This window comes from Amblyraja radiata, chromosome 1, assembly GCF_010909765.2.
Source record: "Amblyraja radiata isolate CabotCenter1 chromosome 1, sAmbRad1.1.pri, whole genome shotgun sequence".
Classification (NCBI taxonomy): Eukaryota; Metazoa; Chordata; class Chondrichthyes; order Rajiformes; family Rajidae; genus Amblyraja; species Amblyraja radiata.
This window is the reverse complement of record NC_045956.1, coordinates 70,038,144-70,054,575: the sequence shown is the minus strand read 5'-3', so window position 1 is coordinate 70,054,575 and position 16,432 is coordinate 70,038,144. Positions and strand designations below refer to the sequence as shown.

At 41.2% G+C, this 16,432-nt stretch overlaps 1 protein-coding gene across 2 annotated transcripts in view; it reads right to left on the bottom strand.

The window, feature by feature from the left end:
- fras1 (Fraser extracellular matrix complex subunit 1) overlaps positions 1 to 16,432 on the bottom strand; it is a 518,669-nt gene that overhangs the window by 10,968 nt on the left and 491,269 nt on the right. For both annotated transcript variants that reach the window (XM_033023871.1, XM_033023878.1), the window contains 6 exons: positions 12,834 to 12,994; positions 11,403 to 11,617; positions 9,800 to 9,950; positions 9,607 to 9,714; positions 2,513 to 2,672; positions 470 to 586 (listed from right to left, as the gene is read on the bottom strand). In XM_033023871.1, the coding sequence (XP_032879762.1) occupies positions 470 to 586; positions 2,513 to 2,672; positions 9,607 to 9,714; positions 9,800 to 9,950; positions 11,403 to 11,617; positions 12,834 to 12,994 (912 nt within the window). The remainder of the gene's footprint in view (positions 1 to 469; positions 587 to 2,512; positions 2,673 to 9,606; positions 9,715 to 9,799; positions 9,951 to 11,402; positions 11,618 to 12,833; positions 12,995 to 16,432) is intronic.

Below are 16,432 nucleotides of genomic sequence, written 5' to 3'. Positions count from 1 at the left end.
CCTTGAGGGATGACCACAGCAGCCTTTGTGCTTGTTTGGAATCAGAATCACCCATGATAAGTATGCTTAGGGATACTGGTGGTTGGGAAGGGTTGGGGAGTGAGCGTGATCCAGAGTGATCTGGCAAATACTCTTCAGCCATGGCAGTAGCTTCTTGCAGTCTTAAGCACTGCCATTGCTCTTTTCATTATCAGTGGCATATTACAGACGGCTCAGCGTTTATGAGGCTAGAAAAGGTGCAGTGTGAAGCAAGCTGTGATCTTAACTCCAGCTTTGCTATAAGCAGCTTAAATTAATCGGAATTTTGCAACAACATTACACATTATATCTTTAATTCTATGTCAGGTTAATGCTTAAAATGGCACAATGTAATTTTCTGTGACACTCCATGCAAACTCCATTTTGAGCATTTTGTGCTGAAGGTGGAAAAGTGAAGTGTTTGTTTGGCAGGTTCAGAATAAGACCGTACTTTTCAGGAGCATGGGCTGTACAGGCCAATGGCTTATGTCCAGGGTCAATCCATGGCTGAGTTGGCTGGACAGTGCAGGGGATCAAAAAGATGGTGTACTCTCCCGAATAATCTTTTCTACGGATAAGAAAAACATTGGAAAGAAAATTAGCAAGTTTAAAAATTTGCCACTGAATTATATATTAAATTGTTATGAATGTAACCTGATGCATATCTATGCTTTCTACCCCATAGACTGTTTAACCAAAGTTACTATATATATACACCATACAGTGAATTTAACATTTACTTGATGTCAGCATTTTAACAAATATAAATATTTTCCTCCATCCTAAAGGCTTATTATGAGTGAATGTCAGGCATAATCATAGTTAGCTGAGAGGTATACTCACTCAGTTTCAAATTCTGACAGTCTAAAAAACCACATAAAAATAGTCAGTTATGTCAAAGAACAAAGTCAATTAAAAGTACTAGAACTTTTAGCAGTACTCTACAAGTAGTTCAAACTGCTTGCCTTCTTGATCCCACTCTGTTAGCCCATTGATAACATGCATGGTCCAATTTAATATTACAAACATTTTGTACATTAAAACAATATAGACTCGATGTTGAGATATTTGGGATCATCACCAGGCCAGATCGCATTACTTGGAAGATCCAAATCTTTCTGTTTCAGCTCCACAAAGGGGTCCTTCTCACTAACATATTAGATGAAAAACTGCACGCCTCCCAATATTTATTTTTCTCTACATTATTCAGTCTCCATTATCCACGATACTATTGTTCAAAATAGCAGTCACTGTAAATGTGGATTACAGGAATCAATCAATATGACATGGCTTTATTATCACAATGACTGCTGCTAATACTGGCAGAAAAAAGTATGTGAATTCCTTAGCCCATTTTAACAATGGCACTAACCAATTTAAAATTAATTAATTAATGAACAAAGGAAGATAAACAATAAACTTTGGCCAACTAAATCAGGCTGCAGCTGTTCCCAGACAGAATCGTTCTCAATTTTTTTAATAATCACAATCCACCCCTCTATCTATTCTCTGCAATAAAAAACGACAGTATATACTGTAGGTAATGAACACTGAAACATTCTGTGATTGAACCTCACATTGTCTGAGTTATGTTTTATGCTTTCTGCCTAATAATGGAAAACCACTGTGGAAATAGGAATAACACTCCCTATACATTGCTACATTGTAAGGATTTCCTTTATATGGCTCATCCATAATTCAAAAACCTATTTCTTATCTTTTGATGAATCAAAATTCTCCGAGTAGTTTTATGATACACTAAAAGCGTTCCATTCCAATATCAGTTCCAAATGCATATGAAATATTAAACAGTATGACACATAGCATCTGCGGAAAGAGAAAGCGTTAAAGTTTCCAGACGATGAAACGTTAACTCTATTCCTCCTCCGACAAGGCAGCTTGACTTGCTGAGTCAGCAATTTCTGTTTGCAAATCAGATTTTCAGCATCTTCATTTTTTTCCCCAAAATAGTAATCAGTGGTGCTGATCATCTTTGAGTGAATAACCTGAAAAAATTAAAATGTGTGTCCTTTCCACCAAAGTTAAATATAACTTTTTGGCACGGTGGCACAACAGTAGAGTTGCTGCCTTACAGCACCAGAAACCTGGGTTCAATCCCGACTATGGGTACTTGGCTGTACGGAGTTTGTATGTTTTTCCCGTGAACTGCGTGTGTTGTCTCCGAGATCTCTTGTTTCCTCCAACACTCCAAAGACGTACAGGTTTGTAGGTTAATTGGCTTGGTATAATTGTAAATTGTCCCCAGTACATGTAAGTGTTAATGTGTGGGGATCGCTGGTCAGCGCGGACTCGGTGGCCGAAGGGCCTGTTTCCGTGCTGTATCTCTAAGCTCAAACTAAACTATAAATATAGATTCTTCCAAAACATGGTAACACATAATTCAAAACAAGACATACTGTCAACATTTTAAAATTAAATCGTAGTATTCCATAAAATGTACTCAGTTAGCATATGAGATGCTTCTGTACTCTACCTGTTGTAGGAACTGGTTGCTCGCCACAGCTGATAAGGAGAATCAAAGGTCTGAGTGCTCCAGAGCAACTGCAGGTCAAATTCAATACCTCCTAAATGATCAGGAGCCACAATCTGAGACTTCTCCCCTGGCAGTGTGTGGTGGTCCATCACAAAATGACCTGGAGAGGAAGATAACTTGCAGGTGAGCTTTCTTGATTGATTGATTGATTATACCTTTAATAATCCTTTACAGGAAATTACAGTGCCACGACAGCTTCAAGACAGACATAACACCACACATTTCCTTAAATAGCTTCCATACTTAACAAGTTAAAATACAAGTTAAAATACAAGTTAAAATACAAGTTAAAATACAAGTTAAAATACAAGTTAAAATACAAGTTAAAATACAAGTTAAAATACAAGTTAAAATACAAGTTAAAATACAAGTTAAAATACAAATTAAAATACAAGTTAAAATACAAAGAATGAAAAAAAGTGCAGTTATTTATGCGCATTATATAACCTTATAGCAGCTGGTATACAAGACTTCCTATGTCTCTCAGTTTTGCACATTGGTGCAATCAGTCTCTGACTGAAGATGCTGCTCTTGATCACCTTCAGGGCATGGAGTGGGTGAGTGGGGTTGGTCATTATTGAACCCAGTTCTTCTCCCTCAGCTCAAAATTAAGTTATTTACTGTGAGTAACAACCCCATCAATACATGTACACTTCTAGTGTGACTTGTGAATGAACATCCCATCCGGTAACCAGTGCAGTTTTAAGCAGACTTTAAATTTTGACCAACTTTATTCCTTTATTCCATTTACTCCACTTATAGCAGGCTTTCCCCTCATTTGAAGAGCAACAAAAAAAAAGAATTTCTCCTTTCACTGGCCTACTCGCGCTTTCCACTTTGGATGTGGAGGAGCTGATTTTTTAAAATAAGAGATTCCATTGTTTGGAATTCAGCCGCAAGGCAGGGTTGGCAGCCCAGATGAAAAGCTTTGATTCAGAACACTGTCAGGATTTCATGCCATTGCCTGCTGTATCCAAATCAGGAAGCACTCACAGCGCAATGTTCAGAGTAATTACACATGCCATGAAAGTAAAATCACACACAAGAGAAATATTTACTGGGGTTTATCAATGCTTCTTTTACTCCGCCATGCACTGCACAGAAAGGCGATTCTTTTCAATAGAAGGATTACTGCCTGAGCTGCATTTTAGCAAGGTCTCTATCTGCTGGTCAGAAACCTGCTGTGACTCTGTCTCAATTTTCTTGGTCTCGACCAACGGAGAGATTGTGGCAGACACCCTGTGCCAAGGCTGCTCTTTTCTCAGAATCCAGCTCCGCGGGGAAGGGCAACGCAGCTTCTTTTGAGACGTCTGGTCAGCATTGTTATTTAATGGAGGAGAACGATGGATGGGCAGAGCTCCTGAGAAACTTCTGCTTAATGGATGGGTGGCAAGTGGAGACACTTTGGAGTCAATACATCCAATTGTGTTAAAGAGACTAAATAGGCAGGAACAATGAGGCAGCCTATGTCCCACAGGAAAACTCGCACAATCACCTCTTCGCCCTTGCATTGGTCAAGAGAGTTGGAGTGGCAAATCCACAATTGGAGTTGGAGTGGCAGTAGAGTTACTGTCTCACAGCGCCAGAGACCCGGGTTTGAACCTGACTACAGGTGATGTCTGTACGGGCTTTGTATGTTTTCCCCGTGACCGCACGGATTTATCCGGGTACTTCACTCTCCTCTGACACTCCAAGAACATACAGGTTGTGCGTTAATTAGCTTCGGTAAAAACTGTAAATTGTCCCTGGTGTGTAGGTTTGTGCTAGTGAATGGGACGATCGCTGGTCGCCGAAGGGCCTGTTTCCACGCTGTATCTCTAAACTAAGTGATAGAAGGGAAATACTATGGATCCTAAGCCATTCTTAGGCGAGGAAGGGAAAGCAACGAACCCCACTTCCTGTCCCTCAAGCCTGATCTGCTGGTAGCTCACTCATGGCTGGTGAGCTGGCAGTTGACACGGCTATTCCTTGAAATTCCATTTCAAGCAGGGTGCAAGGCCACCAAATTCAAATCCATTTTCCTACCATTTCAAGCAGGGTGCAAGGCCACCAAATTCAAGTGCAGTTTCTTACCACTTTGAGCAGGATGCAAGGCCACCAAATTCAAGTGCAGTTTCCTACCACTTCAAGCAGGGTGCAAGGCCATCAAATTCAAGTGCGGTTTCCAACCACTTCAAGCAGGGTGCAAGGCCACCGAATTCAAGTGCAGTTTCATACCACTTCAAGCAGGGTGCAAGGCCACCAAATTCAAGTTCAGTTTCATACCACTTCAAGCTGGATCCAAGGCCACCGAATTCAAGTGCAGTTTCATTCCACTTCAAGCAGGGTGCAAGGCCACCAAATTCAAGTGCAGTTTCATTCCATTTGAAGCAGGGTGCAAGGCCACCAAATTCAAATGCAGTTTCATACCATTTCATGCAGGGTGAAACCACCATAAAACCACACAAAACACCAAGCTCACAGTTCAGTAGACATTCAGTGTGTTCAGTTGATTCACAACTCAGACAGAGTCGTGACCTCTCCCTCCCCCATCATGCAGAGACTGAGCCACACCCACACTTCCGGGTATTATAACCCCTCCCCCCCCACCGGAAAAGGTGTGGCCTTCATGGCGTGATTGACAGGAGAGAGATTCTCAACATTTTTTAAACACTAATAGCACTTTTATTTTTCATTGATGGGAAGAATTCTCTGCACCTGCTCAGCGGAGGGGGACTGTGTAAGATGGCCAAAAATCACAGCCGTAAGTGGTAGCGTTTTATCTAAAATCAATATACAGAGCAAATAGGAAGTAAGTGCATTTGCAGTATTGCCTTTCAACTTCAAGCCAAAGCACCCAAGCCACCATTTGCAGTAAGTAGTGCCTTTCAACATCAAGCCAAAGCACCCAAGCCGCCATTTGCAGTAAGTAGTGCCTTTCAACATCAAGCCAAAGCACCCTAGCTGCCATTTGCAGTAAGTAGTGCCTTTCAACTTCAAGCCAAAGCACCCAAGCCACCATTTGCAGTAAGTAGTGCCTTTCAACTTCAAGCCAAAACACCCAAGCCGCCATTTGCAGTAAGTAGTGCCTTTCAACTTCAAGCCAAAGCACCCAAGCCATTATTTGCAGTAAGTAGTGCCTTTCAACTTCAAGCCAAAGCACCCAAGCCGCCATTCGCAGTAAGTAGTCTTTCAACTTCAAGCCTAAGCACCCAAACAACCATTTGCAGGCAGTGCCTTTTTACTTCAAACAAACCATATTTTCATTTTCAAACCACATTAAGGGGACTCACAGTTGAGTAGACATTTGTTCAGTGTTATTCAGAGCTCAGAGAGACGTGACCCTTTGGCTTCATCCATCTTGCAGAGACTGAGTGAGGCACACCACTTCCTGGTTTTATAGTCCCTCCCCCTCCCTCCAGCAGGGGCAGCAGAGAAAATTGTGATTTAAAAAACCCCATTAATATCTCTCTGATTTGTCATCGATGGAAAAAATCCTCCGGTCCCGGAAGGGGGAGGGGGGCTCTGAGCGAGGTGGCCAAAAATGACGGCGGCGTTCTCTCGGCAATCACGCCATAGTGAGCCAAAAGCGGTCAAGATCAGACTTTTAGTAATATAGATGTAGGTTAGATCCATTAAGTCGCATGCACTTTTTAAGCGCACATTTTGATTACTTTCCATTCTACCATAGAGATATAAAGTCTATAATAGACTTTATTTATATTTCTATGATTCTACAGACCTTGGCTGGGAACCTGGGGCTCACCAAAATTGTTCACAATTAGGCCCCGCACCTCCTAAGGCCGCCCTGGTAGGGAAGTAAAATGTAGGGATACTAAGATAATCCATTGGGATATGGACAGGCTTTGTGAGTGGACAAAAAGACAGCAGATAGGAGCTTAATGTGGGGGAACTATGAATTTATTTAATTTATAGAAAGTACAATAAAAGAGAATATATTTGAAAGTGTGGGAAATGTAAATGTTGATATCCAGAGTGGCAAGGTTGTCCTTATTCATGAACTACAGCATACATGCAAACAATTGGTAAGACAAATTACATGCTTTATTGGCCAGAGTTGGTATAATATAGTAATGATATCATTTCAAAAGTCTTGTGGCGCTGTGAACCTTTGGAATTGTCTAACCCAGAAGCCAGATGCTCAGTCATTGAGTATATTCAAGGTTGAGGTTGATAGTGTTTTGTACTGAGATCTAGAGATGTGGGGATCTACTTTGAAAGTAGGGCTAAGATCAAGGTTAATCCAAGGTGGGTTTTCTAAAGGATACCACCCCTGAACTTCACATCAAAGGAGTAAAGTATTTACTGTCAAATTGTTAGCATTCATACCTGAACATAGATAATATGACACACGTTCAGGAATAGCTACTTCCCCACAGGCTATTAAACCTGTCTCGGACAAAACTCTGAACATTAATAACCCATTATTTGTTATTTGCACTTAATCAGTTTATTTATTCATGTGTTTTGTAGTCAATGCCTATTATGTTCTGTGTGCTGAAGCAAAGCAAGAATTTCATTGTCCTATCAGGGACACATGACAATAAACTTGAACTTGAACGTTCCATGATTGAAAAGATAGCACACATGGTACAAAGTGACTCAACAATTGAGCAAAACCCATCCCAAGTGACAGACGCAGAAATAAATGACTACAAATAAATTCCAAGGTTTGATTTCAAGGCAAAGATTTAATCTTCATATTTAAGAAACACACCATGAATCTGTTTGCCTTATTGCTCATGGTGATTCCATATTCTTGCCTCTCCGTGAACAGGGTTCATGGGTTGGAATTTCTCTGCTGTATTTTCCACGTATGTGGATGGGGATCTCATGGAAACCTACCTAATAATGAAAATCCTGGATTCATGGGTGGATGTGGAGAGGATGTTACAGTAATGGGAGAGTCTGAGGGCATGGCCTCAGAATAAAAGGACGCACATTTAGAACGGAGATGAGGAGAAATTTCTTTATCCAGAGCGTGGTGAATCTGTGGAATTAATTGCCACAAATAGTGGTGGAAGCCTAGACATTGGGTATTTTTAAAGCCGAGATCGATAGGTTCCTGATTAGCAAGGGTGTCAAAGGTTACAGGGTGAAGGCATGAGAATGGGGTTGAGAAGAAAAAATAGATCACACATGATTGAATGGTGGAGCAGACTTGATGGACCGAATGGCTAAAATCACCTCATAAGTCCTATGACCTCATGGAATTCCATGTTATAAAGACTGAGCTATTGGAATTCAGGATGGAACCTAGATTTACCAAGGGTATTGCTGGAAATTGTGACTGGAAGTGTTTGAAATGTTCCAGATCCACTTCTCTCTATAAATATATCAAATGGTGTTACAACTGTGAGGAGATGTTCAAGTGCATTACACTATTGTTTAGTTCCGTGAAATAGATCATGTTTTTTTCCTCTCCATGAAATATGATAACGACCACTTCTGGGTAATTTTCACAGCGCCGGGGAAATTCAACCTGGTTCCCCCTGTTGCAAGTTGCACTTTCAACCTCAACATGATATCCATGTCAGAGACACACTTAATGATGCCACTCCTCATCCAACATATATCTTGGAGTATTAGAAACATAGAAACATAGAAAATAGGTGCAGGAGTAGGCCATTCGGCCCTTCGAGCCTGCACCGTCATTCAATATGATCATGGCTGATCATCCAACTCAGTATCCTGTACCTGCCTTCTCTCCATACCCCCTGATCCATTTAGCCACAAGGGCCACATCTAACTCCCTCTTAAATATAGCCAATGAACTGGCCTCAACGACCTTCTGTGGCAGAGAATTCCAGAGATTCACCACTCTCTGTGTGAAATTTTTTTTTCTCATCTCGGTCCTAAAAGATTTCCCCCTTATCCTTAAACTGTGACCCCTTGTTCTGGACTTCCCCAACATCTGGAACAATCTTCCTGCATCTAGCCTGTCCAACCCCTTGCTGGGCATTTAATAGTACATTGTCCTGGAGGCACTTGTCCACACCAGCCAACATGTCCCACCAACACCAGTCCTGTGTTTGGTCCGTATCCCTCCAAATCTGTCCTATCCATGTACCTGTCTAACTGTTTCTTAAATATTGGGATAGTCCCAGCCTCAACTAAAGCCTCTGGCAGCTTGTTCCATACATCCACCACCCTGTGTGTGAAAAAGTTACCCCTCAGATTCCTATTAAATCTTTTCCCCTTCACCTTAAACCTACGTCCTCTGGTCCTCAATTCATCTACTCTGGGCAACAGACTCTGTGCATCTACTCAATCTATTCCTCTAATGATTTTAAACACCTCTATAAGATCACCCCTCAATCTCCCGTGCTCCAAGAAATAGAGTCCCAGCCTGCTCAACCTCTCCCTATAGCTCAGACCCTCTAGTCCTGGCAACATCCTTGTAAATCTTCTCTGTACCCTTTCCAGCTTGACAACATATTTCCTATAGCATTGTTTCCAGAACTAAACACAATACTCTAAATGCGGTCTCACCATCGGCTTTGGTTTAACTCCTGCAACAGTGGTCCACATGTCAGCAAGGAAACTAAATTTCTTACCTGCATACTTGACTTCTCCCCCATAAACTCACAAATTCTAGTCAGCAGCCTCCAGCTCTCTGAATTATGAACTTCTGTTACCCTGCATTTCTCAGCCTCCATCTCGCTCTCTCCCTGTCCACCACTCCTGAGCGTATACCAAAACAACCTGGTGGTGACTTCTTACTTCCAATCCAAAACAATGCCACTACCACTCATATCATTGGGCATAACATTGGAGCCATGTCTGCAAAAAATGCACAGCTGATGGTCAACATTCAAAACAGTTATTAGCTCATTGCATCTGCCAGTCACACTAAAATATGTTTTGCATCCTCGATGGTAACCCTGAGACAAACTGCCAATATGAATGTTATTATTGTAGTGATTTATGGAATACACACTTTCCTTGCAGAATATAAATTGTAGCAAACAGAATGTAAATCTTTCTCCAAACCAGAGCTTTTCTGCTTTCTCTATGTCCTTTAAAGTACTCACCTCTAAATTTAGCATGGGTCTTGAATTCAATGACTAAACGGCCATCTTCTCTGATGTAAATGCGTATGATCTGAAGCTGTGCTGACAACACACTGTCGGTCTGAATTCCTGCGTTGAGATAAGTAATGAGAAGCTTTAGGTGAATGAAGACAACTGAAACTAATCTAAACTTTTAGTGGGTCATCTAATGTACCTGTTCTCCACAGAACAGTGTCATAAAAGAATGAGAACTCCATCTCAGTGTGATGTTCCAGTGAAGCCCAGCCTCTTGGTGCTGTCACGTAAATGTACGACACATACAATGGTACTGACACAGTCAGGAATGACTGGGCAGAGTCTCGAACCTGCAAAATACAGGAACATAAGGATATGTGTCACAGAAGAAAATCTTTTGGACATGAAGCCTTGCAGCTTAAAAACGTTGTGTACAAAACATTTTAGCCATGAGCCCCATACAATCCATTAACACTCCTGAGAACAATTTATCAAGTCTCTGCCTTCTTGTCTGCCTACAAATGCATGAATTCATACCACTGGGCACAACACAATAAGAATGTTTAGTTTTGTTTAGAGATACTGCATGGAAACTGGCCCTTCGGCCCACTGAGTCCGCGCCCACCAGCAATCACCCGTACACTAGTTCTATCCTACACATTAGGAACAATTTACAGAAGCCAATTGACCTGCAAACCTGCATGTCTTTGGAATGTATGAGGATACTAAAGCACCTGGAGAAAACCCATGCAGTCACAGGGAGAATGTACAAACTCTGTACAGGCAGCACCCTTAGTCAGGATCTAACCCGGGTCTCTGATGCTGTAAGGCAACAACTCCACCGCTGTGCCACTGTGCTGGCCTAATGTGTAAATCAACAGAATGTCTACTTTAATTCACAATGGCCTAAATTGAGAAGATAGCCCAAATGTAATGAACCAAGTTCATTTGTATCATTGCATGGGATGGCTCCTCTTTGTAGAACACTTTAATTGTTATGTCTATCTCCTTTGTACCACGCTCACTCTGGGATAGGAACTTGCATTTTTAAACAACAGTATAAGATGCATGATGTCAATCTAACTAACTGATGATCTCAATGAAAACATTCAAAGGTTCAGTTAAAATAAGGGCAAGATATTTCCCAATGTCCAGGCCATTTTTCCACCTTCAACCATCACCACCAAAATCAGAGATGTTATTCATCTATTTTATTGTTTTCTGAGGTGTGTTTCTGTGTACAGGTTACCTACCAACTTTGCCTACAGGTCAGTAATTCAAAGATGTTCAGCTGAATACGAAGTTTTTCGAGATGCCCTGATCAAGTCTTCAGGTGTTATAAAATCTCTCTTATTGACAGCTTTTAAAATTAAAGAAGCTGTTGGTTATAAACATCTCCAGCTGCTAAACATCTGCACAGAACTATGAGTATTATTAAAAAAAACAATACTAATAATTTCCCTCTAACTATAACATTGGGTGACATTTATTTGAAATTCCATTTAATTGTTATTGGAAAGCAAGCTACTTAAAATATGAACAGGCTGCTGGAGGAATTCAGCGGGTTAGTGGCTGGATAGAAGAAGGGCCTCGAACCGACACATTGCTTGTCCGTTCCCTCCACGGAGGCTGCCTGGCTTGCTGTTCCTCCAAAAGTTTGTTATTTTGCTCAAGATTCCAGCTTCTGTAGCCTCGTGTCTTTCCTGCATAACATTTGGACTGCTGTTCCGAGTAGATGTTGACCTATGTATACCTAAGATTAAGAATCTCACCGACTCTTAGATTTTCCTTTCATTAATCACCTGGAAGTCAGCTGTCACTGAGCCGCCACAGACGTCAATCAGTTCTGTCATATCATAGTAGGCGTCAAACGTCCAGATGCAGCTCTTCAGGTTGAGGTGTTTATACAGTTGGATGGTTTTAGGTTCTCTTATGTTTGAGTCAAACTGGAATGGCCGATCAAACCCGGGGCCCAGACTGATGCTGTCATAGATGACATCATCCAAAAATCCGGAGTCTGCAAAACACACACCTTTGTATTATTGATCTTATTGCTGGCTCAGCTGGCTATAGAAGTATTCCATCTGTTTAATATCAAAGGAGCAGTGTTTATTTTAGATGCATAAACAACAAAAAGTACAAAATCAGACAGGTCATCATTATGTTATCCATCAGAATTTTAAGCTGCAGACAGCTTTGTACAGAATGCCTGAGAGGTGACTAAACTTACTAATTATGGACAGAATGCAGAGGCTGGAAAATCATGATACCATTAGCACAGATATGGTTAGAATGTTTAACACTTTGCTAAAATATCCATTTCCTCCCTTTTAGCAAGAATTTGTACATTTTATATGATTTATTTTATGTACAGTGACAGGCAGATTCGGACAAATAAGGTCAAATAAGTGACTAAACAGAAGTATTGATCTTACTGCTGAGAATTGTTTATTTTATGGCTTCAGGGATTATAAAAGTGTAATAGTTCTGATCACTTCTCTCCCATAAAGATAGTCCTTTTGTAAGTGGAGCGGTGTCTTAAAATTTGGGCAGCAAAGCTCAATAAAATTGTCAAGAGCAAAATAACCAGCTATCAACAAATTAAAATTGATCAATCCACGGAACTTTGCATATTTTTCAACGGGAAAAAAGCCAGAGATTCATCAGTTCACTACACAATGGAAGCAGAAAAGTACTAAATGATCACTCAAGCATTCCTTTGCCTCAGGTTTAATTATTAGGTCTGTGTTAGTGGAATGTCAGAAACATACGCACAAAACTATTCCAATAAATTTTGTCCGTGATGTATCTTTAGATGGACATAGTGGAAAAATGTACAACAATAACTGGGGGAGATATGAAGTACAATGTTGCATGTAGTGGTCAGATCATTACTTGAATTAATTTTAGACATGAAATTCCTGTTATGAAAATAATTATATTGAAAGAAATGGCATGAGTTTGCTTATTTTACATTCATGTTGAATTTTTCTTGTCTAAATTATTACAGAATTGCAGAAAAGATTATCATCTGTTTGAATTGTTGGGGGGGATATGTAAATGGTTGCTCACACTTCAGTCGTCTGTGGAAACAAAACACATTACAATTTTAACATGAGAAAGCTTTTACTTATGTGCCTTGCGATTTCTGTCCTTATTTCATATTGACACAAAGAAGGCAGGAGTTGCACAGGTGGCAGGCTGTGTTTATTTGAATTTGCTCATGGTTCTACCTGTAATGCTCCTGAGGTCCTTGAGTGTAACCAGGTTGGAGCAGATGTGCTGGTGCCTGTATATGGATTCGGACAAGAGGAAGTGGAGGTTGTGCAGTGGCATAGTGGACACCAAAGGCAGCATACCGTCCTGGTGAGGGATCTGCACAGAGATGTGGATTCTGAACAAAATAAATGAAAAAGGTGTACGTTTGTATCTGAATAACAAAAGTAAAAATGCATAAAATTCATTTCATCTTTGCAATGAAGCTGGTAAGTCATGTAATGTACAATTTTAATGCACAAAACATCTCTCTGGTATAGTTCTTTCATCCCCCACCCCCCCCCCATTCTTCTGTCTACAGTATTGTCTGTATTGTAGTCCTCCACTCTTCCTGCAGGCTATTTTTTGAAAAACTGGTCTATTTCCCAGACCTTTTAATTTTCTACTGATATTTAAATACATTAAACATGGACTAATGAACTATCGGAAATAGGACAGTCATTATAAAATACTGATATGATCTACATATATGTCAATCATATAATTACTGCATGATCATAGATGCACCAAGGAAAGGGGCACATGAAGATCAAGGCCTCCAATAGACAACGTTTTTCAAAAACTGTGATCTCTGCGTTCCTAAATCACCAACAGTAGACGTCGCAAGATAATGGATGGAAACCACCAACGCTGAAGCCACAAAAACCTTCAAATTCACTCGAAGGATAAGCAAACCAACACCAGTGTCCTCTCCCAGGCCAATATCCCCAGCGTTGTACATGACTACATGATCAGCTGCACAGGCCAGGCAAACATTCTTTGCATGACCGATACCAGGCTTCTAACACAGATCCTCCAATCTGAGCTCTGTCATCAGAAGAGATTACCAGGCAGAAAGGAAAAGATTCAAAGATGTGCTGAAAGTCTCCTTGGGAAAATGCAGCACTCCTACTGAATCCCTGGAACCTCAAGCCCTTTATCACTGAAGGTGGAGAAAGAGCATCTGGGATGGTATTGAGAATCTTATGTCCACTTATAGGGAGAACACAGAGGTACATGACATACCAGTAGGAGCATGATACCTCACAAACCACACACCCACGTGCCTGTTCCTTCTGTAGAAAATCTGGGTTCCCACATTCTCCTCAGAGTTTACCGCAGAGCAGATAGAAACAGAGGGTACAAGACCTTATCTGAAAATGATTGCAGCAGATCCTTCTCACTGCTGCATCTGAGAGGTCACCAGATGGTGTAGCTGTGGAGAGATAAGGTCAAAGATAGACATAAAATGCTGGAGTAACTCAGCGGGATAAGCAGCGTCTCGGGAGAGAAGGAACAGGTAATGTTTCGGATCGAGACCCTTCTTCAAACTGAGTTACTCCAACATTTTCTTGTGTCTATTTATAGTTCTGCCTGAGCAGGAGTAGAGTCTCTGCAGGAGTAGAGTCTCTGCAGGAATAGCCACTCTCTACCTTCTTAAAAAAGTGGCATATCATCATCATTGAAAAGGGGCCAAGGAAAGAGCGTTCACGTCGCGGCCCTGTTTCCACCAATCTTTCCACCACCACGCACAAGAAGCACAAGAAGCGACAAGACAGACACAGATGCCAAGAAGTGTGTTCAGCTCTGGCTGAATAACTTCTAATCTTGTGTGTGGACTCAATAAGAAGAAGTTCATTGAAAATATCTGCTCCAACTATTAAAATGCGTGTTTCATTATATTACTCACTTTAATTAAAACTAAAGCTGAGAGACATTCACAGTGATTAAAAGGCCTGGCTCTAATTACACAATGGTTTCAATGCTGGAGTTTCATTGTCCTTAGAGAGCTGGAGGGAAGCCAGGCACCCACGCGCTATCTCTCTGTAAGGTGAGCAATGTATAGATCCTTCCCAGACTCAGATATTTAAAATTTACTAATTATAATAGACAAACTATACTTGAACTAAGCAAGTTGCCTGCAAATTAGATATTGACCTGGAGTGGGATTTTGTTCCTTGCTCCTCTTTGCCTGGCTGAATGTTTCAGTATACATTCTCCTTTTCCCTTTTAACACAGATGAAGCTCTCAGATCTGGTATTCTGTGGACCAATGATTCCCATGGTGTGGTGTTCTGAATCTGTAGTATAGATCTATTTTAATTAACTAATTCTAACCAAGATTAACCAAGATCTGTACTAATCTGTAGATAATTAACTCTCAGTGCAACTTTTGTGATCTGAGTCGACACCATTTCCAACACAGGAAGCTTGGGTTACAGACTGTTCTTGGAATCTTCACATGACCCAGAGAATGTTTATACTTAAAAAAACAGTTCTTCTGTTCAGTGGAAGGTGATCAAGAGGCAATTTTGGTGGTCTGACATTTACTGTGGCTGCCAACAGTCAGGTCCCAAGATGTCGGACTAGAGAAGTTCAACTGGGAGTTCCTGCAACAGGTTGAGTTGAGTCTGAAGAACTGTCCCAACCCTAGAAGTTGCATATCCATTCCTTTCAGAGATGCTGCCTGACCCACTGAGTTACTCCAGCATTTTGTGTTTCACTGCAGATCCTGCAATCTGTGCCCTTGCTCTTCTGGTATCTTCTCCTTTGACATGAATACACTACACTTTTACAACACAACCTGTCCTTTCATGCAAAGTCTCCACATCCTTTCTGTAATGGGGTGATCAGAACTACACACAATACTCCGAATACTCCAAGGACCTATAAAGCTGTAACATGACTTCCTCTCTGATGCCCCGACCAAGGAAGGCAAGCATTTCATACTTCTTTACCACTCCATCTACTTGTGTTGCCACTTTCAGGGAGCTGTGTACCTGGATCCAGGATCCATCTGCCTATCAATGCTGTTAACAGTCTTACCATGTGATCATAGCCTTGGTAAATCTGACTGTTAATACATAGCACATCAGAGAGGTCCAGATAGAGTGGGTGATTCTGAATATTCCCAGGCAAGAGGCTCTTCACTGAAGGACACATATTTGCCTCTGCACTGCCACCAACCCACTGAGTGTGCAATCATTGCCATTACAATCCCTCCAGTCACTGAGTGCTGCCATCAGAGGCATCAACTGGAGGCATCAACTGAAGGAGTATCCCAGTAGCCAAATGCTGAATATATAATTTCTTGTTCATGCATTGCACTATGGACTTTGGAAAGTGCCTGAGCTGCCTGCATCAGATGTGATACAACCTCAGGGTTAGCTTTAAGTAGCAAGTGAAGCAACAAACTAGTCTGAAGAAGGGTCTCAACCCGAAACGGCACCCATTCCTTCTCTTCAGAGATGCTGCCTGTCCCACTGAGTTACTCCAGCTTTTTGTGTCTAGCATGAAATGCTAATGGCTCTACTGAGACCATTCGCAACAGTCATATTAGTTTAGTTTAGAGATACAGCATAGAAATGGGCCCTTCAGCCCACCGAGTCCGCGCTGACCAATGAACACCCATACACTAGTTCCATCTGCACAATAGGGACAATTTACAGATGCCAAATTACCTACAAACCTGCACTTCTTTGGAATGTGGGTGGAAACCGGAGCACCCGGAGAAAAGTCATGTGGTCACAAGAAGAAAGTACAAATTCCACACAGACAGCATCAATAGTCAGGATCGA